General features: G+C 41.6%; 1 protein-coding gene across 1 annotated transcript in view; it reads right to left on the reverse strand.

Moving 5' to 3' along the window:
• Positions 1 to 2,568: 2,568 nt before the first annotated feature.
• Positions 2,569 to 27,713, reverse strand: part of LOC121616077 (calcium/calmodulin-dependent 3',5'-cyclic nucleotide phosphodiesterase 1A-like) — a 47,771-nt gene continuing 22,626 nt past the window's right edge. The window contains exons 6-17 of the mRNA XM_041950703.1: positions 24,818 to 24,884; positions 21,995 to 22,111; positions 19,378 to 19,518; positions 19,109 to 19,209; positions 17,892 to 18,017; positions 17,647 to 17,748; positions 16,458 to 16,578; positions 12,465 to 12,546; positions 11,280 to 11,400; positions 10,754 to 10,938; positions 2,709 to 2,909; positions 2,569 to 2,627 (exon numbers count right to left, since the gene is read on the reverse strand). Of these exons, the coding sequence (XP_041806637.1) occupies positions 2,569 to 2,627; positions 2,709 to 2,909; positions 10,754 to 10,938; positions 11,280 to 11,400; positions 12,465 to 12,546; positions 16,458 to 16,578; positions 17,647 to 17,748; positions 17,892 to 18,017; positions 19,109 to 19,209; positions 19,378 to 19,518; positions 21,995 to 22,111; positions 24,818 to 24,884 (1,423 nt within the window). The remainder of the gene's footprint in view (positions 2,628 to 2,708; positions 2,910 to 10,753; positions 10,939 to 11,279; positions 11,401 to 12,464; positions 12,547 to 16,457; positions 16,579 to 17,646; positions 17,749 to 17,891; positions 18,018 to 19,108; positions 19,210 to 19,377; positions 19,519 to 21,994; positions 22,112 to 24,817; positions 24,885 to 27,713) is intronic.

Below are 27,713 nucleotides of genomic sequence, written 5' to 3' on the forward strand. Positions count from 1 at the left end.
TTAATACATTTTTTGTCATTGATGTATAAACACATGGCAAAGTACTAAAATCTGTTTTTGTGGTAGTTCCCGCTTCAAAAGGCACCTCCAGGACCACACATACTCACAAAGTGAATCCAAAACCAGTCAGACTGTTGCAGCTACAAATAAAATAACATGTGAGGACTGGGGTTCTCATTGTTTAATACAATAATACAGAAAACAACTGTACAGTATACAGTGCACACACACACATACATACACACACTCGCAGACCCACTCAGAATCTCTCTCTCTCTCACACACACAAACACAGAACCAAACAGCACAGAATGATTATAGCACACACTGCATTAACAAACACAGTGCTCAGAGGATCAGGAGTTTTCACCGTCTGCCAAGTTGCTAACCGTTGCTGAAGAAACTGGTGTTTCTGTTGCCCTTGTCAACATGATGATATTATGGACAGCACTGCCCTGCGTTCACAGTCAGGACAAGCCGCGCACAGAAACAGAAGCTGTCGAATGTCTGAGCGCCTGTCAATTTAGGAAAATTCTGTTATTGTGTCACTATTGCACTTCCATCAAAGTGGTAGTGTCCACAATTTCTACAATGATGGTGGAGAGGACAATGTTGTCCTCTCCTATGGGTATATTGACCAAAAGTACAACAACACAACACACGTTGCAAAACATCCTTTAAAGTGGTCACATATAATCTGGTATGTCTTTCACTGCCCATTTAAAGGTTAGAAATTCACACTAATTTAGTGCAGCTGCTCTGTTCTCTGTGGGTTCAAAATGTGTGACCTCTGGCCACACTCAAATCAGTGATGTCACTGCAGGTACAGGTTAGGTCAGTTTGGCCTTACATTTCTAATAAACCTAATTCCAGCTATTTGTCTGCCTTGATGTAACCCAGATCTTCTCCCCAAAAGAGGCTTACTCATCTTACAGTTATGAGACAGGAGTCAGTTTAACAAATACATCTCCTAAAGTCACAGTAGCAGTATATTTTGTATGTTTAGCTCCAGTAATGTGACCAATTTTCGAGTAAAAAAGGAATATGTGGGCAGGGTACTATACTGGTAACTATACCAGTGTGCATACCAGCACAGTCTTTTCCAGTGAGAGGTGTCTTCTGTAGGCAGTATAGGCAGTTTGCTCACCTCTCACCCTCAATCAGAGCCAGAGCAAGTGCCTTCTAACTGTCCATTTGTATGCCAGTACATATATTTAAATAAAACCTACATGTCTGCAAGTTTACTCCACAGAAAAATCAGGGTTAGGCTAAGGAATGGTGACTTGGTGGTTGCCTATCAGCAATTAACAACTGCACCACACTGCTCTCTTTTTTTAAACTGTAGGCTTCAACAAAAGAGGCAGTGTGGTGCACATTGCATTTTGCAACCTGCAAAAGCATTCTGTCTAATTGAACACAACAAAAACAAACAATTTAACTGTCCTTCTTGAATATCTCCAACGTGTGTTTGTCTGAGCGTTACAAGGCTGTAGAGGACTATTGGACTCTACCTACACCTACTTCACCCATGTAGTTAGAAGAGGATATGAGAATAATGAATAAACTAGACAATTCCGGCGCCGCTGAAATTTTGACAGTGGCACGAGGGGGCTGCTGGTGTTATCTATACCACTGTTTTCTCAAGCCTGGTCCTGGAATACCACTGCCCTGCATGTTTTAGATGTATCCCTGCTCCAGCACACCTGATTCAAATGAATGGCTTGTTATCAGAAAAAAACTTTGAACTGCCGATAGCGCTAAGGTGAAGAGGGGATTAACACGGCCCACATGCTACATCATCTGGGAACCATAAATATCTGCAAAATCTTCATGGCCATCCATCCTATAGTTGTTGAGATATTTCATCCTGGACCAAAGTGGTTGCTCAACGGATCGATGTTGCCATATCTAAAGCCATGCTGCTACCATGGTTAACAACAGCTGTTATATCCTGAGGGATCTGTTAATTTTTTCTTGACAGTTCTGACATCACATATTGGGTAGCGGTCAGAAGTACACCATGCTTAATGATCTGAACCCAGAACAGAAACCAGAGCAGAAATCACTCTTGTATAAGTGTATGACACACCTGTCGCTCTGCTCAGCTTCATTCACAAAACCTCAACCGCGACCACACCACAGCTCCATTTCTCATTCCTCCAGATAATGAACAGCTACACTCCCTTAGCTATGAGCAGGAAATTTCCAGCCACAGTATGCTCTTTGGTTTTCAACTCTCTGTCTTTATTTTCATTTCAATTCTGATATCTCCACTCATTTCAAGGCATTGTTCCTCTGAGTCTCTAATAAAATCACAAAACACTTTCACCACTTTGAATGGACCATGAAGCAGCTAAGAAGTTGTTATCTGATAAATTTTGTCACTTTGAATGTGATGTTTTCATGGTCAGTTGTAAAAATAAGGTCCGTTGGCCCTTTGGGGGCCACTGAACCACATTCAGCTGCTGTGTTTAAACAGAAGAGCCTGAACTCTCGTTGTCACTGCACTGCAACATCTGTTGCTATGTTGATCTCCCAGATACAGTGGTGAGTTTGTCATGAGTGTCATCAGGCATTTTCAGGCAGTTCACCATCGTCTTCCTCATTGTCCTCCATTGGCCCAGCCCCTGTAATGGTTACCATAGCAACGGGTCATCTTATTGAAGATTAAGATTTAATAAATGTTGCAGATACTGTCATGCATATACCGTTCCAGGTCAGGTGATCTGCAGGCATGCAGTCTGGAGACTTGTCATGTGTTTCATCAGGAGGTGAGCTGTCTGACGTCTGTGATTGGTCAGAGGTGTTTCCATCAAGGACATTGTCACTGAGTGAGACATGAGATTGGATGTCTGAGTTGACATTAGACTCCACTTCTTCTTGTTCCTCTTGCTCCTTATTGGCCAGCTCTGTGCGCAATAGACAAAGCAACATTTAAATTACAGGAAACAAAGAATCGTTGTCCTTAGGTACAGTGTGGGCTTTGAGCTAAATACTACTAATGTCACCAAGCTAAATTGCTCACAATGACAACTGTAACATTCTGATGTTCAGCAATTATAATGTTCATCATCTTAGTTTAGCATGGTAACAAATGCTTATTAGCACGAAACACAAATTACACCTGAGGCTGATGGGAAGGCCATTTGTTTTGCAGATATTTGGTCATAAGTCAGTCAATGACTTCACTAAAGTCATTAGAATTTATAACAAATTAGACAGCAAATTTACTTGTACCATATTTCACAGCAATCCATCAAGAGATTTCACTCACAAATGACAATGTCTATCTCATTATGGCACTAGAAAAAAACTGGGGCCACCAAAGTCAGTGGATTCATTCTCTGGTTACCATGAATGTCTACAATTTTTTTTGTGATCCATCCAGTTGTTGTTTAGATGTTTCAGTCTGGACCACAGTCTGGGACTGACCAACATTGCTATTCATACAGCCACAGACTGATGGAGCCTAGGAGTTGTCAGAAAGAAACAACATGCAATTTAATCATTTGTGTAGCCAGATATCAGACAGAATTGTCAACTGACTACACTCTGTTTCCATCTTCAGTCTGACATTCTTTCCCTCCCTTTATTATACCTACCTTTATAGCATATTTCAGTAAATATTTCAAAAGGATAAACTGGTGTCGATACAGTACTATGAGACAGCCAATGAACAAACCAACAAATAAGACCTTCAAACAAGATTTTTCAAGTCACCTGAGAGACAGGGTTCTGTTCAAGCAACATAAACAATTTCATTAAAGAAAAAAGTTCAAGGTGTTTCTGTCCATAATGCATTTTGTAAAAAGCTTTAGTTCATTCTTCCATAAGATAAGATAAGATAAGATAGAACTTTATTTATCCCCAGCTGGGGAAATTTGGGCATTACAGCAGCATGTAATAGCAGTTGGAAAGAAAGATAGCAACAGAGATAAAGAAATTCAAAAAACAAAAATACAAAATAAAAAGTCGACTATATATATTTACATATTATAAAAGCAAAGTGAAATTTTGACTTTAATTGCTGCAATAACTGGGAAAAATGTATTGTGTAATAATAAATAGTGTTAATACTATTGCACAGAAGAATAAAATATACAAAACAGTAAAACAAATATGTAATTTGCACAAAATGTAAAGGAAAAATGTATTATTGCACAAAATATAAAGGATATGAGTGTATTTTGGCATAAATGACAAGAAAAAACAACAGATTATTTGGCAAACAATATCAACACAGTCTTATGTGATGCTGGAGCTGAATAATCTGACAGCTGATAGAATGAAGGACCTGCGGTAGCGTTCCTTCTTACACACTGGATGCAGCAGTCTGTTACTAAAGGAGCTGCTGAGGGCCCTCACTGTGTCATGCAGGAGGTGGGAGGGGTTGTCCATGATCGATGTCATCTTGGCTAACATCCTCCTCTCACCTGCATCCTCAGTGGTGTCCAGAGGGCAGTCCAGGACAGAGCCAGCTCTCCTGACCAGTCTGTTCAGTCTCTTTCTGTCCCTCTCAGAGCTTCCGCAGCCCCAGCAGACTACTGTGTAAAAGACTGCAGATGCAACCACAGAGTCATAAAAAGTCTTTAGTAATGTCCTATATAGTCCAAAGAACCTCAGTCTTCTCCTCCACGATCTCAATGTCAAATCCCTGGATGCACACCAGTGCAGTCTTTGGTGCTTTCCTGTGGAAGTCTATCACCTTCTCCTTGGTTTGCCAGCATTGATGTGCAGGTGGTTAAGTCCACACCAGTCGACAAAGTCAGTGAAGACTTCCCTGTATTCCCATTCGTTCCCCTGCGATACACATCCAACGATGGCTGTATCATTGGAGAACTTCTGGAGGTAGTCCATGTGTTGATGTGGGGCTTAACCTTAAAATAAATACATCTATGAATAATAAATGTTTTACAAAGGCAACTGGACTTGCTTGAGGTTTGTTTCGCCTATCATTCAAGAGGCTTCTTTCATTCTAAATTACTTGTGGAGAGTCCCAGACATCTATCATCTTGCAGGATCGCTAATCCACCCAACCATCATGTGAGATGTTAAACTTCCTTTGGAGGGATTTCAGGACTGCATTGTAAGTGGCTGATAAGTGGTATCGTAGACAAACTCCTCTGGCTTCTTTCACTCCACTTACAAACCATCCGTCTTCTGTGGCAAAATGAGTACATTATTGTCCTCAAATGAGTGTCCCTTGTCCCTTAAGATGTAGGTGGACTGCTGAGTCTTGATCTGAAGTGTTGGCTCTCCTGTATTGTATCATGTGCTTGTGGGGCGGTTGTTTTGTTTCCCCAGCGTATAGATGTGTGCATTCCTTGCTGCATTAGACTGCATACACTACATTACTCTGTTTGTGGTAATGGTAAATGGTAAATAAAGTGTAACTCTCTGTTTTGTGTCTTTTTGTGATCTTGATGAAGGTCCGTGTAGGGGGTGAGAGGTGTTGTCCATGATGGCTGTGAGCTTGGCAAACAGCCTCCTCTCACCCACCTCCTCCACAGAGTCCAGTGGGCAGCCCAGGACAGAGCTTGCCCTCCTGACCAGCTTGTTCATTCTCTTCCTGTCCCGCTCTGTGCTGCCTGGGGCCCAGCAGAGGAAAGCGTAGAGAATAGCAGAGGCTACCACAGAGTCATAAAAAGTTGCAGGGGTCTGTACATTTTGAAGGACCTCAGTCTCCTCAGGAGGTGGAGGTGACTCTGGCCCCTCATGTGTGTCCTCCTTCTGAAGTCAACCACCATTTCCTTTGTTTTACTGGTGTTCAAGCACAGGTGGTTGCGCTAACACCAGTCCACAAAGTTCATAATGACTGACCGGTACTCCAGCTCGGTCCCCTCTGACACACAGACCACAATGGTGGAGTCATCAGAGAACTTCTGGAGATGGCAGCTGTCCGTGTTGCGCATTCGTACATACTGTGGACGGTCGGTGAGGTAGTCAATGGTCAAGGCAGCAAGATGTCCATCCACTCCAGCGTCCTCCAGCTTCCCCCTCAGCAGTGCTGGTCTTATGGTGTTGAAAGCGCTGGAGAAGTCAAAGAACATAACCCTCACAGTGCAGCTGGCCGTCTCCAGATGGGTGAGCGCCCGTTGAAGCAGGTAGATGACAATGTCCTCTACCCTGATGTTGGCAAACTGCAGCGGCTCCAGGGTGGAGCTCACCACGGAGCGGAGATGGTCTCCATGGTCTTCATGAGGTGGGAGGTCAGGGCAACAGGTCTGTAGTGGCCGGTTTCTTGGCGTGTGTTGTTTTAGGAACTGGGATCAAACAGGAGGTCTTCCACAAGACGGGGACCTTCTCCAGGCTGTGGCTCAGGTTAAAGAGGTGGCAGAGGACCTCACAGAGTTGGTCCACACAGGTCCTCAGCAGCCTGGGGCTGATGCCATCTGGTCCTGCAGATTTCCTCTGCTTCAGTCTCAGCTCTCTTCTCACCTGGTCTGTTGTGATGGAGAGGGAGGAGTCAGGGGGGGACTGGGGTGTGCTGCAGAGGGTGGGTGGTGGAGGGGCGCTGGTGTTGGGAACAGTCCGTGTGGGTGTGGAGGGGCAGGGGGCAGGTGAAGGTGGTCTGGGGAGGGGGGAAGTGGCCTCTGGGTTGGAGACGTGTGAAGAGGGGGGAGCAGGAAGGGGGCAGGATGGTGGGGAGAGAATCAGATCTGTTGAAGTCGCAGTTTAATTCATCCAGGAAGTGTAGATAAGGTGGGGGTGTGACCATGTGGCCTGTTCAGGTGAGTTTGTGTTGTAAGATACAGAGTTGGCTTGTTTTTTTTTCGGTTGTTTTCCTGTTTTGTTTGCTTCATGAAGGAAATGTTAGAAGAGGCTTTAAATCTAGTCTGTGGATTAGGCCTCCACCTTCAGCACCTTCTAAACTTTCTACTCTCTACCAGAACAAGGGTTTGTATCCAATCCCTACTTTCATCTTTGACTCTACCTCTTTACTTTCTACCCCCTACCCGAACCAGGGTCTGCATCCCCACACCCTGCTTTTATTGGTGCGGTTGGTGAGAGGCAGGGGTAGATGATGGTAGTGCAGCACTTGGCAGTTACATGTGGCATCTAGGCCTGTAGTAGCATTGTAGCAGTTAACAATAGCTAAAGCGGTGGTAGTATGATAGTATCTTAGCAGTTAGCATTGGCATCTAGCAGTTAACATTAACAGTATAGGTGAATCTAGCTGTATTGTCTTCTTCTGTTCTTCTTAGCAGTTAGCAGTTAGCCTTTAGCATCAGTATTAGCATTATCTAAATGGTAGCATCAGTACTGTATTGTCTTCTTCTGTTCTTCTTAGCAGTTAGCAGTTAGTATTAGCATTAGCTAAAAGGTAGCATCGGTACTGGCCACTACCTGGAGCATCTCCTAAACAGGCCTGGGTCAGTTGAACATGGCAGTGCTGTTTGGATTGTGTAGGAACAGTGTGAACTGGCACTAGGGGGGGTGACTCTGGGACGCCGGAGTTCACCGCCTAGCCTCCTGGAGGTGTCGTGGGACTAAGTAGGCGAAACACTGTTGAAGGGAGGTATCCACCTGATGACCCCCAGAGACGTGTTAGGAATCACTGCTTTTTGGTATGTATGGAGACAGATTAGGGGTCCAAGGTTCTTCACTGAGAATGAATCCTCTTTTTGAGCATAAGTATCTTGTGTTTAAATTAACACCCAGTGCTGGTCTCCATCAGCTGTCCCTCTGGCACTCTGTCCAAATCCAGAGATGTTCTTCAGTCCTCTCCACATGTCTAACGCTTTGTTCTGGGCCAGTTTCTCCTCCAGCTTCTTTCCATAATGCTTCTTACACGCAGGCGAAGCCTCCACCAAGGAGGAATGTACACACAAAACACAATCATGTCTGAAAACTCCCTCGGTAGATACGGCCGCATGGCCACAACAAGCAGCTCTAGGTCCCATGTGCACAGCTGTTCCTTCACGTGCACCAGGTTGCACCAGCACTCATTCACTTACACAGCCCAGTCGCCCTCCTTTCTTCTTACCGCTCTCCGCCGCACCCCGGTCCACACGCGCGAGTGTAAATCTGTTCAGGGAAACCACAGAATCTGGTATCAGTCCATTCAGCCACGTCTCCGAGAAGCACATGAGGCTGCACTCCTGGTACTCCCTCTGCTGCCGGGTTAGCGGAGTCAGCTCCTCCGCCTTGTTGGAGATGGAGCGGACATTTCCCGCGATGACAGAGGGAATATAAGTCCACTGCCTCTTTCGCCCACCTCTGCAGCCTCTCCTTTTCCTCTGTATCTCCGCAGGCAAATGGGCACGTACAGCAAAGAAGGGCTGCGCAGACTAAGGAGTTCTTCACGTGTGTACGTGGGACGCTCAGAGCTGTGGCTTCTTCCAGATAAAGTTGAAAATCATATTATTTATTATCGTGGGGTAAATAGCTCTTCATAGACTTTCCATTCTTACGAAGACTCTCCCAGACATAGATGTATGCCTCTGTAACCAAGAATTCAAGATTGTTTTACATTTAGCAATATTTCTACGAAAACTTCCTGCGTGGTTCCGGTGCCAAAAACTGTGCATCCCAGGTAGCCTAACCACTTCAGGCCAGTAGCCTTAACTTCCCACCTGATGAAGACTCTGGAGATGAATATTCTGAATCACCCCGGTCACCTGGTGAGCAGCGATCTGGACAGCCTACAGTTCGCATATCGTACAGGCATTGGTGCGGAAGACGCCATCATCTACCTGCTCCATCGCTCTCTTTCCCACCTGAAGAGCACTGGTAATACAGTGAGGATTGTGTTTTTTGACTTCTCCAGTGCTTTCAACACTGTAGAGCCATCACTGCTGAGGGGGAAGCTGGAAGGAGCTGGAGTAGACCTGGCTGCATGGACCCTCGACTACCTCACCAACAGACTGCAGTATGTGAGGCTTCGCAACTATGTGTCGGATGTGATAGTTTGCAGCACAGGGGCTCCACAGGGTACTGTGCTCGCTCCTGCTGCATCCACTCTGTAGAAGGAACGCTACCGCAGGTCCCTCATACCAACAGCTGTCAGAGTGTCTAACTCCAGCATTGCCTAACTTAGCACTGCTTACAATAATCGGACTGTTTTTTTTTTTTTTTTGCAGTGATGGATGATCAATCATACACTTACTACCTTGAAATACTGCTCTTTCCTCATTGAGTACCGTACATATCAATACACAATAGTATTCTACTGTGACATATACATATTTATTTCTGTGCAATATTATTAATGCTGAAGTCACTTTATCAATTCCATGTGCAATCTGTGTATAATCTGTGAAATTCAACAGTATTCCTTTTTTTCTGACATAAGCCCTTTGTATAATTATGCACATTTATAGTCTGCTTTTATTTTGTATTTTGTATTTCTCTATTTCTCTTGCTATTTTTTGAAACTGCCATTACCTGCTGCTTGTAACAACCAAATTTTCCTAGCTGGGGATTAATAAAGTATCCTATGTTATCTTAAAAGTTTTCTTTCTCCCTTATTTCTTTATTGCTGTTGACAGTGATACACAGGTGTTTGATTTCTGTTTTAACCTTTATGTTGCAAATTAAGCACTCCCGTCATGTAAGGCAGTATTTCATATTGAACTACTCTGGATAGATCTTCCACCTAGAAAGCCATGTTTTTTATTTATTATTTGAGACAGGCCTCAGTCAAGCTGCAATAAATCCAGATAACAACTAAAAATCTGTGTTGAGTAGTATAATATGTCCTAAGTTGTCTCGTAACCTTTTATCTTGGCCATGCTTGGGAATAAGTATTATTAGGCCTTGCTTCATGCTTGACATTAATTCATTCCACTCTATGCATTCTTGCATTACCTTAAACAGCAGATGTCTGAGATCCTTCTGCAAAAATCTATAAAAATCAGTCTGAGCCAGGGGATTTGTTCTATGACAATTTCAAGCATACAGCTTCCAGTTCTTCTGTTCTTAAATCTGACTCACAAATTTAATCAAACAAAACATCAATTTTGGGTATGTAGTCTTATGGGGGTATGCAAAGGTACAGAGATTACTATAAAACTGTGAAACTTCCTTTTCAGTGGTTCTTAGTTTTCTTGCATTCTAGTCCATTTATCAGTAGAATTGTCAGTGGTTTATTTTTCTGTTTTCTTTTCACTAGATGAAATATGAGGTGTTTTTGTTTTTGTCCTGCCTCTATCCACCTTGCTCTTGATTTCACAAATGCAACCATGACTCTCTTGAGATAGATATTGTCTAAACACCTAAATCATGCACATGCATTTTTTTCTTCTTAATAACACCTCCCAGGATCCATATAAATTTGCACTACACACAAATATACCTTTGTGGGAGTTTAATGGTGAAAAAATAGCCAAATGTACATGTTTCACCTGTAGCAGTCCTGCACTGCAACACTCCACTGATGTCAGAAAGTCTCCTTCTGTAAACATTAGGCTAATGGCTCTCAGACATCAAAGTAGGTGCCCAGGTGAGAGCAATTAAGACCTTTTTCTTTATAGTGAAACAGTTCCCAACCATTTTGAAACCCGGTGTCTAAACCAGGAAATACAGAAAATGTATGTCCTGACACATAGAAGCAATTTCCATCAACTAATGGCCTTAAGAAGGGCTGATGGCAAGATAACATGCATAACTAACATACAGAGCAACACATTCATGATTCATGATTTCCTGTACCCTTAAGTCCACTGTCATGTATGTTTGTACCTGTGTGTGTGTAATTGAATTTGTGTGTGTCAAACACGCACAGGTGCGCGTTTGAGTGTGAATGAAGTACCATGCACAGATAGCTCTTTCCATCTGTCTTTGTTGCTGGCGATGACACCAGATAGGTGGAGCCTCAGAGTCGGCAGGTCAATGGCTGTCAGGGAAAAGTCCATCTGTCCATCATCACTGTTCCCGTGGCGACTACTACTGTGTCTCTGCACCGACTCCACGGTAACTGAGCCACTTCCTGTTAGACTGGAAGAGAGCAGAGTTGTGGACCAGGGGGGCTCGTAGAAGGTCAGAACCAATGGAGCCTCACAGTACTGTTCAAGTCGCATGCTCCATATTTTGTCCAATGGTTTAAGACAATAGCCTCATCTTAAATGACTAGGAAGTCCATGTAAACTGCTCTGGTGAAAGTAAACAGATTTTAACTAATGAATCTTTTCAGGGTTCTACCTGTCAGGGTCTACCTGTTCAACTTCAGAACTCAACTTCAGAACTTATTTTCAATAGCCAAGTCCTGTGTATTACATTTGTGGAGAAATTTTCTCTGGCAGTACAAATGTGATTTATTTATGCTGTAGTAGTGGTACCTGGACCTTCTGTTTCCAGTCTCTCTGGCCTTCCTGTCCTCTTCTATCAGAGGACCAATGACCTTTTCTGTTGTGTCAATCAGACCACTGAAAGTTGGCTCCACAATGAAGTCTATGAACCCTGCAACCAGACAGAGAGACAGGCAGACAGGATAGTTAAAATACAGAAGGTAGGAGGATGAAAGAGTATAACTGATAAACATTAGTTTCTCTTCTTTTTATAATTTTATAAACAGGCTCCACTGCTTTAAAGTACCAGCCAGTCTCACTGTTAAACCAAAGTTATATACAGTTATATATAAATATTCCTTATCAATGGCAAATAGCTGATTTTGCTTTAAAAGCAAATCAGCTATTTGCCAAGAGTCAATAGCAAAATAGCAAAAAAGAGACTAATGCTTGTCATCATTAGAGGAACTCTCAATGCAGATAGATATTGAGATGAGATTCTGCTACCAGTGGCAATCCCATATCTCCACAGTCTGGGACCGAACTCTATCCTCCAAGATGACAACGCTCATCCCCACAGAGCAGGGTTTATCAGAGACTACCTCCAGAATTTGGAAGTGGAGAGGATGGAATGACCTGCCAGCAGTCCTGACCTCAACCCCAGTGAACACTTGTGGGATCATCTTGGGTGTGCTGTTTGTGCCAGAGTGACCAACACAACCACTTGTAAGAAATGCTGGTTGAAGAATGGGATGGCATCCCACAGCAGTGTGTGACCAGGCTGGTGACCAGCATGAGGAAGAGATGCCAGGCTGTTGTGGCTGTGCATGGTTCTTCCACACACTACTGAGGCCCCTGTTTCTTAAATGAATAAATTGTTAAATTGCCAATATGTCTTGCTTCTTCAAACTTCACCCAATCCACCAAACAACACCAAACAAGAGTCAATGGCAGAATAAGATGTTTGACATTGGCAGAGAAGATCTTACAAATTTTTTATTGGCTCAACCCACAAACTCAGCTCCGCTGTTCATCCCACAAATGCATGTTCCTTACAAGTGTAATATTTAAAAGGTAAATGAACAGGCTTTCCAATGATACAAGATTTATTGCCATGAAGCATGTTACAACAATGAAATAATCTAAATATCTAAATGTTGTTAACTATGTTTAGTTAATAAATAATCCTCACCTGCCTGTGGTCCTTAGGTATTATTGGTTTATGGTTGTTCTTACCTATCTGTGACTGGGCAATCATGGTGGCTTTGCGGTCACAAAGAGGAGAAAAAGGAAGGCCAAGTTCCACCTCTTTATCTCCCTGGAAGAGACATAGACGAAGGCAACATGGGCATGGTGTGTGTTTTTATAAACTCAAATCAATCCTGTTTGATATGCGTCCACTTTTTTAACCTGGAACACGATAAATACAGCAAACAGTGTAAATTCAAACAGAAATAGGCATGGGGGTTTTAAAGAAAAAAGCAATCTGGTTACTCCAAAAATTATCTTTGAGGTCCTGTAAAATACCAATATTTATTTAGCACTTTTACCCAAAGCCATTAGGAGCAATTTGGGGCTGTCTTGCCCAATGACATTTCAGTGTGTGTGCAGGAGGAAGTGGTGATCGAACTGCCAACCTGGAGCAGCCCCAATAAATGTGTATTGGTAGCTCTATGGCTGGGGTCATCAACTAGCTTTGTCCGAGGGCCAGAATTTTTCAAAGCAGACACTGTGTGGGCCAGACTTTCAAATAGAAAAATAAATGTATTTTGGCCTAATTATTATCTTTTCATATGTTTTCAGTTTCTTACGAAATTAATGTCATTTTCCTCAACCTATATCAGTGTGAACAGACTCCTAAAAAACATGGAATATACATAATGATAACTAAAAACAAGAAAATGCTCTCACACTTTTGAACCCACATTTCAACTACCAATGAATGAGTCCTTATCTCAACAAAAAGGCCTCTGAGGGATCCCAGAAAGCCACACAAATAACCAGTTTGAGATTCAATACAAGAGTTGCCCAACAAAAATAAATCTGTGACTCTTGTGTCTGATAGACAAGCTTTGTGACTCTGATAATTTCAGAGTCACCTACCATAGTCCGCCACTGTCGGCTTCAGCTTGGGAGCGTGTGGTTTGAAGGTGAGTCCACAGAGCAGGCAGGATGGGCATTCTATAGAGCAGGGGGAACTTAGAAGATTATGGACTTGGCTCATTGCCAGGGCTTGGCAATCTAATCACTGATAACTATCAGGATGGACTGGGCTTCTTCCACTGAATAATGTTAGATATGTAAAATGGCTTCTTTTAAAATCTTGTAAAAGAATCTTAAATATGCACTTGATGGGTAAATTCATGGTAAACTGATGCTACCACATTCAACATTTCCCAAGCAAAATGTCTGCATTACAATTATGCTCAATATAGAAGGCATGGACATAAAGAAGATTTATAGTGTTGCAGCAGAGCTAGCCCTAGTATTTTCAGTAGGATAAAGAAGATGTAAAATAAGACTTATTTTGTTGTAACATAACCCAAACTCCCCATCTTACATACTTGCTCATATTTTCAAACAGGATGTGCTTTCTCTTAATCTTACAAAAGAAATGGCTTTTAGAATGAGGACTAACCAATGTGCCTTGTACTGTTGGCAGTGGGTGCTGGAGTATAAACTTCCCCAAATCCAATAAAGATACGGAGCCGACAGTACTACAGTACTACACAGAGAATGTATTAATTAATTAAATTTTTTCTTTCCTGGCTCTCGAAGAAGGCGGACGCTTTTTCTTTCGCTCCCTCCCTGCCCTTATCTACCCTGCTACTGCTCTTTGTCCTGTGCTGTCTCTGTCTAACTATCTCGGAGCCTCTCTCTGCATTCTCCTCCAAATCCAAAATGATGGATCTGGTCAGCTGGTCTCTCAATGCAATTGACCATATTTTCTCCACAATGAAGTTGGGTAAAGGAGAACCCGCCTGCCCTGACGGAACGTTCGCAGCCGGCTACACGTTGGACTCCTGGGAGAAGTGGAGGATCGTGTGTCTGTCGGTTCTTTCCGTTGAGGATGTTGAAGATGCATACACAATTGGATTTATGATCTTAGGCTTTCTGCTGTTTGGCTTTGGCAGATACCTGATCTACTGCATAATAAGGAAGATGCTGGCGGAAATTGGCAAGCTGCTTGCCTTGATCGAGGGAATGTGCAGGGCTGCCAGCACTCAGACTCAAGCGATTTGTGAGCTCAATCGCAAACTGGATGCAATTCCTGAGCTCCTTCGCCGGTCGGATAACAACTTGGAGAAGCTGTCGGCTCGGCTCGGCTGAATTGGTCACTAATTCGGACATTTTGGAGCAAGCCACCGTGAGACCAGAGAGACTCAAGGGCAGACAGAAAAATTCCAGGTCGGCCCGTCCCAAAACAATTGTTATCTCCATTGGCTCCCAGACATAAGCGGCCTTCTCAAGGACGCTTATCTCTCCACTCTCCTGGATGTTTCTGCAGACAAGATGCTCCGACCCCACCTCGTTCTGGGACATTCACCCTTACCCTCAATTCAACGCCTTCTTTGGCTCCTCACCCCCCTCCTTCCCCCGTGCGGCATAGTAGGCCAAGGGTTGAGGACGGCGCCCTGTAGGAGCTGCAGCCCTCCCCCGGGCGACTGTGCTGTGACTCCCCCCCCCCCCGAACTTCCTTCCCCCACCCACATGTGCAGGTGTTACAGTCTTGTTATGATGTCTTAAATGTTGCTTGTGCTGAGGTGTTTTTTTTTTTTTTACCAAGCCCACACTGTGCCCCCCCCAATGGGCGCAGTCTGAGATTAGTCTTTTTTTTTCTCTCTCCTCTCCCTCCCCTCCTGTTTTCATTTGTTTTTCATCTAGTAAGCGAGGCGCCGCCCTGCTGGTTGCATCGTGGTTCTCCTGTCCCTGTCTTCCCATGTCAATTATTTGTACTGTCTTTTGTGCCATTGTGTCCTCTGGGACGGTGTAACTGAACAGAATTTCGTTGCACTTGGAAACTTGTGTGATGACAATAAATGATTCCTGATTCCTGATTCCTGATTAATTGTGAAGTTGATTTTTTTAACATAACCTGCAACCCCACAAACTAATGTGTACAGTTGATGAAATGCTCCTTGGCCTTAGAGATAATGGATAAGCTACTGCTAGAAAATAAGTTGCTTAGCCAGACTACAGTTTACATTAGAGCAGATAAACACACTTTAATTCATTGCACTTTTGCTCTCATATTTTTGTCTTTAGAAAGACACTAGTATGAAAAAACACCACCCACCAAACTCTTTAAATATTCTTCTACTACAACTCCATGTGCACCACTTCAACAAGTGGAAAAATCCAGTATATGACAGACCTACAGTGGCCTGTAACTGTTGCTATGCAAAGACTGGACTGTTTGAGGAGGGGTTTAGTGAATGATTATTTGTGCACTTTTAGAAATTTGACACCTGCATTATACTTATGTAGTAGTTTCCAACTCTGATATAGCATCTTCTTAACAGGATTCGTCCATACCTGTCAACGCTGAGACTTGAAAATATGGTTTCTGCTGTCCTGTCACCCTTAACACTCTCCACATACCCCTTACACACAGTGAATCCTAAAATCACCACTACAGTTAGGTGTTCAGAATCAGATACTTGGTTGAAAGTGAACTGCTGTGAACATTACAGAGCATGTAAATTCAGAACTTAGTTTATTTATGAATTACTTTTTTTTGAAATTTTTAAAAGTTTTTGTACATATCGCTTAGAAATAGAATAGATGTTTCAATTGTGATTTTGAGAAAGGCTATTGGCAAGTGAGACAATTGATAGCAGAGAGTGATTATGAAAAGAGACAGTAGAGACAGTATAATTGCAGTCATTGCTGGAGCATGTTTCTGTGCCACTTGGGCATGTTAATGTTTGGCAGATTTGTCACAACATGGTTTGTATTGACTTGCTCTTCATTAAGGACTGGTAAGCCTCTTTTCCACTTGGTCAGACACTTGTTCAAATTTTAGCCTTTTTTGCAGGTACCCCATCCCTCTCATGTTCATTCATCATCTTCTTCTTCCTCTGCATGATAAATGTATAGTGGGAGAGAAGGGTAAAATGTGGGACAAACCCAGGAAAACAGGAGAGTTGACAGGTCTGGACTTTACCCACATGGACTCATATTTGACAGTCTTTTCCCACAAAGGTGTGTGTGTGTGTGTGTGTGTACCTGTCTGAAGAACTCCTCCATCAGACTGTGAGTCCAGCGATAGTGCAGAGGCCAGGCCTTGGCTGGATGACTGATGTCTGCAGCGTGAAGCATCAGAGACAAAACCTTCACTTTGTCTATACTGGAGAAAGAGAACAAAATAAGTTAATGAAAAACTAAAGTAAATGTCATTCAAAAATGAACTGTAACTAAGCAGAGTAAGAAAGGCAACACTTCTCGTAAGTCTGACAGGGTAAAAAGGTCAACATATTCTCATTTAAACTTAAAAAATATAGTACTGCTACTGCTATAGTACTGCTCCTACAGTGCAGGAGACTGTAAGAGAGCAAGATTTTTATTTTATATTTTGATCATAGTGTGTGCAGAGTACAGTTCTCTAGACAGCTGCTGTTGCTGCAGCAATGCAAGTAGAACTAGCATGTCGACAGGCTGAATACAGCGTCTTCCCCCAAATCCCATCCAAGCGTGAGCTTAGAAGCTTGACAGCTGACCCCTACAACTCCACTCCAGCAGGGCTGAAAAGAGACAAGGGAAACGGGACTCTGGTCTGAATCTGTACTACTCCTGTGAAAGTTCCTTCAGTGATCCACAGCGCAATCTGATTCAGCAGGCTGCAGGACCTTCAACAAACTGTCTCTATGACCTTGTTGTCTTCATCAGATGGACCATGTATCTATCTACCTATCTATCTATCTATCTATCTATCTATCAAGCATTATATATGACTGATTCAGGCTTTTTTAGGAATTTAGGAATCTGGTTCTCTGGTTTTAACAACATATTGAAGTTTTCTTGTTACAAAACACCAATTTATCATATCATGACATGAAAAGTTCCTTATGTAATAACAGGAATGGCTTTGTGATATAGATAAAATAACAAGTTGTTATAACAAGAAAAAAATTCTTATCTTGTCCTAACAAGAAAGTATTTAATTAGAACATGAAAAAGAAAGATAGAAATTTTACAGCATGAAACTAAGAAAATGTTTGAGAAAGACACTGCAGTAAGAAATGATCGTTTTCTACAATATTGTTTATACTTTTTAAATAATAAGAAATTCCTTCATTAATCTGTAGACAACCAGTAGATTATAATCAGTACTATTATGTTCTACTAATGTAGGAGATAAAACAAAACCAAGAAACGTGTACGTTGGCTGAAGATAAGAGGTCAAAGTAGCTCTGACCTGTGTGTCTGTGTCAGGGCATTCCTCATGGTCTTGATCTGCTGGAAGTGACACGACATGTCTGTTGACATCACCATCTCTATGACCAGAGCCCTCAGCTCCCTGCCGATAATCCACACACACAAGATAACCTGCGATCAAGCACTATGACAGAACCCTCAGCCTTTTAAGTAAACAAATATCAACTCATCAGTGATATGTGATGTGTGATCTGTGTGTGTGTGTGTGTTTGTGTGTGCGCACACCTCCAGTCATCCTTGTTCAGGTTTACCAGGATGTTCATGTCCTCCTCTGCCATCAGCCTGTAAGCGGCACTGACATGATGGTTCTCCAACACAGATCTGTCATTGTATAGAATGGCCACCTCCGACCTGACAGACAGACACAACATCCAATCAGATGCTGACGTCTGCTGCAGGTTTTCATTTATAGAAGGCCCAACCAACATGTTTATGTTTTTGTTATTCTGGTTATGAGATACACTCATAAGTTTTTGTAGAGACATTTACACTGTAAAACAAATGTTTTTGAACATCCATTTATATTTTAGGATTATCAGCCACGTTAGCTACATTACGTCAATGTTGGTCTGTCCACCACTTTGGTCTACACTGAAATATTTCACCAACAAATCATGGATTGCTATGAAATTTGGTACACATGTCCATTGTGCTCAGATGATGAATCCTACAAACTTCAGTGATCCTCTAACATTTCTTCTAGCACTACTGAGGATAACATTTGTGATGAGTGAAATGTCTATTGGATGGAATGCTGTGAAATTTGGTTCAGACATTAATATTGCACTGAGGATGCATTTTTGTGAAATCCTTAACTACTGTATTTATCTAGTGCCATCATCAGGCCAAAAACTTCAGTTTAGTTAGTATGTTGCTTTATGACTAAACTAATGACATTCCCATCAGTCTCAACAAGCTAGCAAATGTTAACATGCTAATAAGTTAACAAAAATGGTGAACATGATACCTGCTGAATATTTGCATGTTAGTATTGTCATTGCAAGCCTCTTAGCATTTAGCGAAAAAGCATCACTGTGGCTAAGTACAGCCTCACAGAGCCGCAAGCACAGCTGTAGACTTTATGTGCACTTAAACTGCTCCGTGTTATCAATGATAACATTACCAAAAAGAATGCCGACTTGGAGATGAATTGTGCAACTTAAGCAAATTTTACATGTCTACTATTGCTATAGTTGGTATTTTTGTGTTTTTACAACTAAAGACTCCTAAGCTACACCTAAAGACCTAAATCTTAAAAAGGTCATGTCTTACTTTTGCAAACTAGAGGCAAGACAAGGTCAAATCAGTCATTCATAAAAAAGCATAAGCCAGGCCCAGAAAACAAGAGAAAAACATTGTAAGTGAGATAAGTTTCCACAGATCTTTTGATAGTATTCATAGAATATGGAATAATCTGATTATAGTAGTGTCTAAAATATTACCTGGTGTGGATGTGGAAGTTATTGGTGGTTCCTGTGTGTTCAAAGTCATGAATTGCTGCAGCAAAAACCATCGCAAGAATCTCCAGCTCGCTAAGCCAATGCTACACACACACACACACACACACACAGAGAGAGTTAGCTAAGTGGGTTAATGTTGACAAGTCACATTTTTTTGCAATTTGACTGTCCATAGAGACCATGTAGAGACAGCGAGTCTCTGTCCCACCACTGTGGTATGACAGAGTGATGTCAGTGTGTGTGTATGTTACCATCAGTCCAGTGTGCAGCATCAGGAAGTGGGCAGTCTGAGTGACGTCAGCGGCATGAATCAGGTTGTGGTAGGGGTTCTTGTGTTTACTGTAGCCATTCTCCAGAGCCTCAACAAACTGCACCAGAGCCTGCACTGGGATCTGAACACAGTACCACAGATAGTACAGGTACTACAGGTGCTACAGGTACTATAAACACTACACTGTGCCAATGTGGATACCCAGTCACTCAGTCCTGTCTTTGACAATTTTTTAGTCAAAGGCTTAAAATGTTGACATGTCCTACCTCGACTGGCACACTAAATGTTAGTGAAACTAGCTTTGAATATTAATCAGTATATTATTTGTTTGTATGTGAATATGCAGTCAAAAATAGACCATAAATCCAAAACCAGTTCAGAATTTCAAACAGGGTGAAACTTTGAGGCAGGGGCAGTAGTTCCATTTTATGGAAGTGTGTCACAGATGTTTCCCCATACTTACAACTTCAGTATCTTCTAATTCTGGTAGCATCAAATTATTACACAGTTTGCCTATCAGCCCCATTTAGGTGTCGATGACGCTGTCATTTACCTGCTGCAACGAGCCCATATGCATATTGATGGTGGAGGAGGCACTGTAAGAATCACATTCTTTGATTTCTCCAGTGCCTTCAACACCATTCAACCTCTGCTATTGGGTGAGAAGCTGCGGGGGATGGGTGTTAACGACGCAGTGATCTCCTGGATTACTGACTACTTGACAGGCCGGCCACAGTTTGTCTGGGCAGCGGGCTGTCTGATGTGGTGGTCAGTGATACAGGAGCTCCACAGGGGACTGTGCTTTCTCCCTTCCTCTTCACCTTATACACCACTGACTTTAAGTACAACTCTGAGTCATGTCACCTGCAGAAGTTCTCTGATGACTCAGCTGTTGTCGGGTGTATAAGAGAGGGAGAGGAGGGGGAGTGCAGGACACTGATAGACAACTTTGTCGAGTGGTCCGAACAGAACCACCTGAGGCTGAACATCAGCAAGACCAGAGAGATGGTGATCGACTTCAGGAGGAAGAAGACGCCTTCACAGCCACTACGGATCAAAGGGGAGGTGGTGGAGGAGGTGGAGGACTACAAATACCTCGGAGTGGTGATCGACAACAGACTGGACTGGAAATCCAACACAGAGACTGTGTACAAGAAGGGGATGAGCAGACTCTACTTCCTGAGGAAACTGAGATCCTTCAACGTGTGCAGCAAAATGTTGGAGATCTTCTACCAGTCTGTTGTTGCCAGCGCCATCTTCTTTGCTGTTGTATGTTGGGGCAGGAGCATCAGAGCCAGCGACACCAACAGACTTGATAAGATCATCAAGAAGGCTGGCTCTGTTCTTGGACTCAGACTTGAGTCTTTTCAGACTGTGGTGGAGAGGAGGACGCTGAATAAACTGCTATCCATCATGGACAATGATCAGCACCCTCTCCATCACACAGTGGACAGACAGCGGAGCACCTTCTCCCACAGGCTGCTACAGCTCCGCTGTCGAAGGGACAGATACAGGAAATCTTTCCTGCCACATGCCATTACACTGTACAATAACAGCTGAAAATAATAATAATAATACAATACTTCTTACCACGACTGTTTGCTTTTGATATTTTATTATTATGTATATAATTTTTTACTGCTGCTATTTCAATATTTTATTATATATAGTTCTTACAGTCACGGTACACTTTATTTTCACTGCCATTTGCTTTTGATATTCTTATTTTGATATTCATTTGCATTTGATATTCCTTTTGTGCAATACTTTTTACTACTGTTTACTATTTGGCTATTTTATTATTTTGTTATGTATATAATCTTTTTACTGCTCGCTATTTTTATATTTTTATTATGTATAGTTTGTTCTTTATAGTTTTATTTTCACTTATTTCACTGTGTGTAATGCTGCTGCTGCACTGCAATTTCCCAGCTTGGGATAAATAAAGTATATCTATCTATCTATCTATCTAATAAAAATGTTTTTTATTTACACTATAATTATTATTACAAGATCTGAATCTTATAATTTAGGGATCTTTATTTCATAATTTTGAGATGTTAAACCAAGGTTATGAGATAGGGAAACTAAAGTTGTAATTCCACAATAGCAAATCCTTTTTTTTTTTTTCCTATGGTGAATGCAGTGCACTTCTGTTCTATTTGCCCAGTAAGTAAAAACATAATGTAACAACAGGTTATGTGCTAGGCTATTTTTTGGCTGGGAAAGTAAATTCCTTAAAATAGTCTGAAACATAACTCCCCATAAATCCACAACCCAATGTTTTTACCTTTCAGTTTTTGTATGGACTAAACTAACATTATAGTGTGTTGTTTGTTGTTTAGATACCCTCAGACAGAGCACACTGTTTGCATTTTATCAGTGTTTATGCTAACCTAAGATAGCTAAGATAATTGGCTGCTGGCTGTAGCTTCATTTGATTTCAATTCATTGTTGTTTTTGGCATCTTCAGGGGAATAAAAAGATTAAATTGCAGCTTCAAGCCTCTACTGTCCACTCATTACACCAAGTTCCACCCACCCTAACATTAGGCCCCACCCACCCCAACTGTGTTAATGATATGAAGCTGTGTGTACCCTGAACCTGTTGATGAGGTCATAGCGGGTCAGCAGGTCATAGACCAGGAACTTGAGGGCGTGGTCTCCAGTTGCCTCATGAAATGTAAAAACATCAAACGACCACTGATCCACTTCCTGGAGAACAACCAGGAAGACTCAGGTTAAACTTTATCACTGTCATTACCATCATCATTGTAAACACTAACTAACATCTTATACGGGACAATACAGCATAGCTACAGCAGATAATTCTGAGATCAAGCTGTCTTGTCATCATACAATGTAATTCAGTGTATTGTAAGACTTTTACAAGTAGAAGGCGAGCGATGAGAGTATGATAGAGAAAGAAGGTAAGAAGGGGAAATATCCAATTACATGAATGATAATAATTATTAATTGGATCTTAATTACATTTTAGGTTGTCGTTTTTTAACGTACAGAAAGCCATGAGGGTTCAACTTATCATACACACACCACGGAAAAGTACATTTGTCTGTCTCCAACTCCTTCTGTCCTTCCCTACCTCCTGCTTTCCTTCTTTACCCTACATTCCTTCCTTACATCCAAATTTTCTTTCTATCCCCCTTTTCATCCTGTCCTTTCATTCTTCCTCCATTGCACTTCATGTCTTTATTTTCCTCTCTACTTCCTATTTCCTCTGCTTCCTTTTATTATCTGTATGTCTTTCCTGTCCTCTATTCCCTTTTTTCCTTCTTTACCTCCAACTTACCTTTTCTGCCTCCTGATTTCCTGCCCTACCACCCACTTTTTCATTAGTCCACTTTTCCTTCCTGAACCCCTCCTGTCCCACACGCTTCATTTTCAATCTCTCCTATCTCATCTTTCCTTCTTTATCTCCCCCTTTTGTTAATACCTGTTTTCTGTCTTTACCCTTTTTTCCTTCCTCAACTCTTAGTTTCCTCCTTCCTCCCGTTTGTCACTGCCACTTTTTCTACCCTACCTGCTCCTTTTCTTCTCAACTTTATTTTCCCTGTCTCTTTCTTTCCTCCTCTGCTTCCTTCTTTCCCAATAACATGCTCGAGGCTTTCCAACATTTTCCATTCTGATTTTCTTCCTTCCATATCTCTGTCAGGAAGGGGGGGATTTATGGGGAACTGTGAGGGATAGAACCCAGATGCAGACACAACAGGGAACATAGACAACACTAAAAGATGGTCACACTTTCTTGATACTTGGTGTGGTTAATGAGCAAAGACAACACTTGGAAAACATTCACAAGGTACATGACATGGCAAGGTAACACAGACAAAGACTAGATAACACATGAAACGTGGCATGGACATGAACAAAGACAAGACAAGGAAAACCACTCACGACATGGAAGGACTCAGATAAACCAAGGGATGCGCTAGATTCAAATTAATACATTTGAGACACAACGAAAATCTACAACTAAGGAAACTAACACACACTCTAGGGACAAGGGCTATGCATACAACAACGCAACACAGGGAAAAACTGAGCAATAGAAACACACTAACACAAAACACAACGGGGCATGGATGAAACAGGGACAGCACAAGAACTCACTAACACAAAACGTGGCAGAACTATAACAAGACAAGAAACTCAATTACATAAACTGTGGCAGGACTATAGACAGACACGACTAGGAACAAACTATCAGGGAATAAAATAAACAGCAAACGCTCCTGAAGGAGGAAAACACAAAAGCTATGAAAACGCAACTGACCAACTGAAAGAACTAGATATGAAAAAACTAACAACTCAAAATTCACTACTAGCAAACAGAAGAACAAGAATCTAAATAGCAAAAGTAATCTAACAGAAAATCACTCTTAACAAGGAGAACAAATCGGCTAAACAGAAACTAAATTATAAACTTTACAAACAATTAACACTCATGAAAGGAACATGGCATGGAACTTAAATTAACAAGGGAAACACAAACACTAAGGACAGGGACTCTACATAAAACAAGACATGAACAAAGACAAGAACAAGGCGATAAACTAACTAGAACTGTGGAAAACAAAAGACAAAGAGGAAACAAGGAACAACTCAGACCTGAACACGGATATGAACAAAGGTAACGCAACAAGAAACACTTACATGACACATGACAAACACTCACTAAGGGACTATGGCTAGAACTATGACAATGACACAGACTTTGACTATGGTGAGGAGCGTGGACAGCAATGTATCACAGACAACGACCCGACAAGGACAAGGGGGAAGACACGGACTTAAATACACAAGGAGGAAACACTAATGACACACAGGTGAAACACATCAGACAATCACACGGGAGGGAAAAGTAAAGCAACACAAAGACACATAACATGAACCTTCAAAATAAAACAGGATGAAACAAAAACCAGGCAAAGACAAGACACAATGGGAAACTTAACAAAACACAAACACGATGGGGCAAGTGTAGAGACTAAGACAATACAAAAACTCTCTTACATAAAACATGGCATGACTGAGACAACACTAAGTAAATGAGGCAATGGCAAGGATCAACAAGAGAAAAACTAAACAAAACCGGCGTGCATGGCACGGGTCATGACAATCTCCTTATTCATTTTTATTTTCCTTCTCTATATTTTTTCCCTATTTTATCTTTACTTTTCTTTCTCTACCTCTTCCTTTTCCTTCTCATCCAACTTCATTCCTCCTCTTCTTTCCTTAACTTTCAGTCATTTTATTTCTCACATTCATTTTCATTTTCTTGACCTTTGACCATGAAAATCGAATTAATTCATCATACGGACATACGTAAAAACGGACATCCCGAAACCATGTCTGGAAACATAATTGTGTCACTTCCTGCAGCAATAAAACAGTTTTTACCTTTAGGGCTGTCAGAGCCGTGGGAGGGTACGTCAGACCAGCCATGTTGGATGTCCGTCTGTACATCCTGATGTCACACAGAGAGAGACACAGAGAGAGCGATAGAGAGAGAGAAAAAAATGGTATGCACAAATCTCTCACATAGATAAAGACAGTTGCATGCATATAATATAAATACCCCTCACGCAGACCTCCAGCTGAGTTTATTACCAGGGTAGACTGGTTGTCGCCATGGTATTCATGTTGTAAATATACAGTAAGAACTGCCAAGGTGCAGCAGATGCGGGTGCAGAGTTTTTAATTTCATACATCATTAAACTGCAGCCGATGAGCTGATACCATTCTATCACTCCATGTGATAGAGGCACTTACACTCTAATGATATTGGCCCCAATAGTTTCCCAATATGATCCATCACGTTATCATTAGACTTAATGTTTGACCTTGTAATCTGCCATGACGTTGGCTGGATGTTTCGTGATGTTGATCTTAAAATTGTTCATGACTGTTTTCTGTTCCATTTTCAGATGCTCCAAATTTATACTAAAGACAAAAATAATTCACATTTGAGGTGTTATTTCAAGTGTTACTCTTATGTCTGAAACAATCATCTGACTTGACTAAAGATGCACAGATTTTCCTTTGTTATTACTTTGGCTAACGTGCTGAAGTAAGTCTATTGTCCCCTTTCCTGTTTCCAATTGCTGCGCTAGTAGAGGGGTACTTCTGCTGCTCTCGCTCATCCGAGTTCAAGTTGCTCTTTTGCTCTTTTATTACAGCGGCTAATTATCCGCTATTTAAATTAACATCAGTTCTGCTCAAGCACTCATAGGTCTTTCTCTTTAACGACCGCTAATCTCACTTGTTTGCACACTTGCCTGTTCTGCTAGCCCAGGGGTCGGCAACCTTTACCATACAAAGAGCCATTTGGACCCGTTTCCCACAGTAAAGAAAATACCGGAGTCACAAAACCCTTTGACATTTAAACTGAAATAACACTGTCACACCGTGGTGAGGTTTGTCTCGTCTTGGGTGTCTGTCCTGTCATTTCCTGTTTTATTTTGAAAGTCTACTCTTCTCTCGTTTCAGAGCACTTGCCCTTCCTCATGTGTCACCGGTGTGTCTGCCCTGATCACCTATTGTCTCCACCTGTTCCTCATTATCCTCCACATGTAAAATAGTCTGCGTCTCCCTTGTCTTGTGCCAGAGTGTCTTTGTCTGATGGTCAATTCACCAGAGCCTGTCCTTGTTCCTGTTCCAGCCACAACGATTTGTCTACGTAAGCCTTTGTTCCTCTTCGTGAGTGTTTTTCGTTTCGAAGTTTTATAGTATTTTTTGTCCTTTTGTCTTTGTTTAAATCATAGCCGTCATCAAGTGCTCTTTAAGAGTGTTTTTTGTTTGATAGTATTAGAGAATTAGTGATAGTAAATCCTCCGTGTTTTAGGAGTGAAGTTTATTTTGTTAGCTTTTCCAGTGAGGTTCTTTTTGGTTGTTGTGTTTGTCATTTTCATAGCCTTTGTCTTCTTCCTTCCTCGGGAGCGATCTTATTATTCATTAAGTTTTGTAGGTTTTTTGTTATATTGTTCTATATATAGGCCGGGATATATCTATATATTGCTACGTATAAAATGTGTTGCATTTATGAAATCAATGAACGACTGCAGAGAAAACGAAGTTACATTTCTGCACAAACAAAATGTCGTCCTCTCTTACTGGCGCATGCAGTCAGCTGTCAGCTGTCAATACTAAAAGGACTATTTCACTGAACAATGAGAAATATGAATATATGTGAAATAATAGGCAATTACAATGTTTATCTAACTTGGTTAATGTGATTTCTGGAGGTGAAGTTGCAGCCATTTTTGACTTAAGCCTATTAATCAACCCTAGACCTAAACTCAATCATAACTCATTTGAAAACCTTGTTCTTAGCCTTTTAAACCAAACCTGGAAAACATCACAGGCAGTTTTATTTGTCATAGTGTACCACCCTCCTGGTCCCTGAATTTTATATCTGAATTCTGAGTTTCTATCAGGGTTAGTCCTTACAACAGAGGACTGATAAGTTTAGTCCCTCCCAAATTGATCATCTAATTGATAGTGCCACAGGTACATTGCGTATGACCTTTGACTTTATTGCCCCCCTAAAAAAGAAGATACAAAACAGGAGTTGAAAAGAAAAGGAAACAAGAAACTTGAAAGGAAATGGTGTTCCACCTATTTGGAAGTATTTTGCTTCGCCTGGCAAGACAGTCTTAAAACATACAGGAAAGCCCCCCACGGTGCCAGACCAGTCTATTACCCTTCACGAGTAGAGGAAACTAATAACAATCCCATGTTTCTCTTCAGCACTGTCGCCAGGCTGACCGAAAGCCATAATTCCACTGAACCATGTACTCCCTTAAGCCTCAGTAGTAATGACTTCATGTGGTTCCAGTCTTACTATTACAGGAAGAATTAATCAACTCCTGCCCTCAGTGGGTACTGATTTATCTTCAAATACAGAAACCATAGAAGCCGACTTACTCTATATCTGCTTCCTTTAGGCAACATTATCAGGAGACATTACATAAATTTCCATTGCTATGCAGATGATACCCAGCTATATTTATCAGTGAAGCCAGAGGAAACCAATCAGTTGTTTGATTACAGCTGCATCTCCTGCCGTGGCCCTGCCGGACATATTACTATTAGCTATCCTACCACTATTATTAGATCAGTAGTGCTTTATTATGTTCATATACTATCAGCTATTGATATGTAAATACTTCACATACATAAATATATCACATTTGTATATAATATGCCATATGTACTTCATATAGCTACAAATCTATTAGAGCTGTCAATACTGTGATTGCATTTCTGTCCACCCCCTGGCCTCTCTCTCTCTCTG

Source organism: Chelmon rostratus, chromosome 13 (assembly GCF_017976325.1).
Source record: "Chelmon rostratus isolate fCheRos1 chromosome 13, fCheRos1.pri, whole genome shotgun sequence".
Taxonomy (NCBI): Eukaryota; Metazoa; Chordata; class Actinopteri; order Chaetodontiformes; family Chaetodontidae; genus Chelmon; species Chelmon rostratus.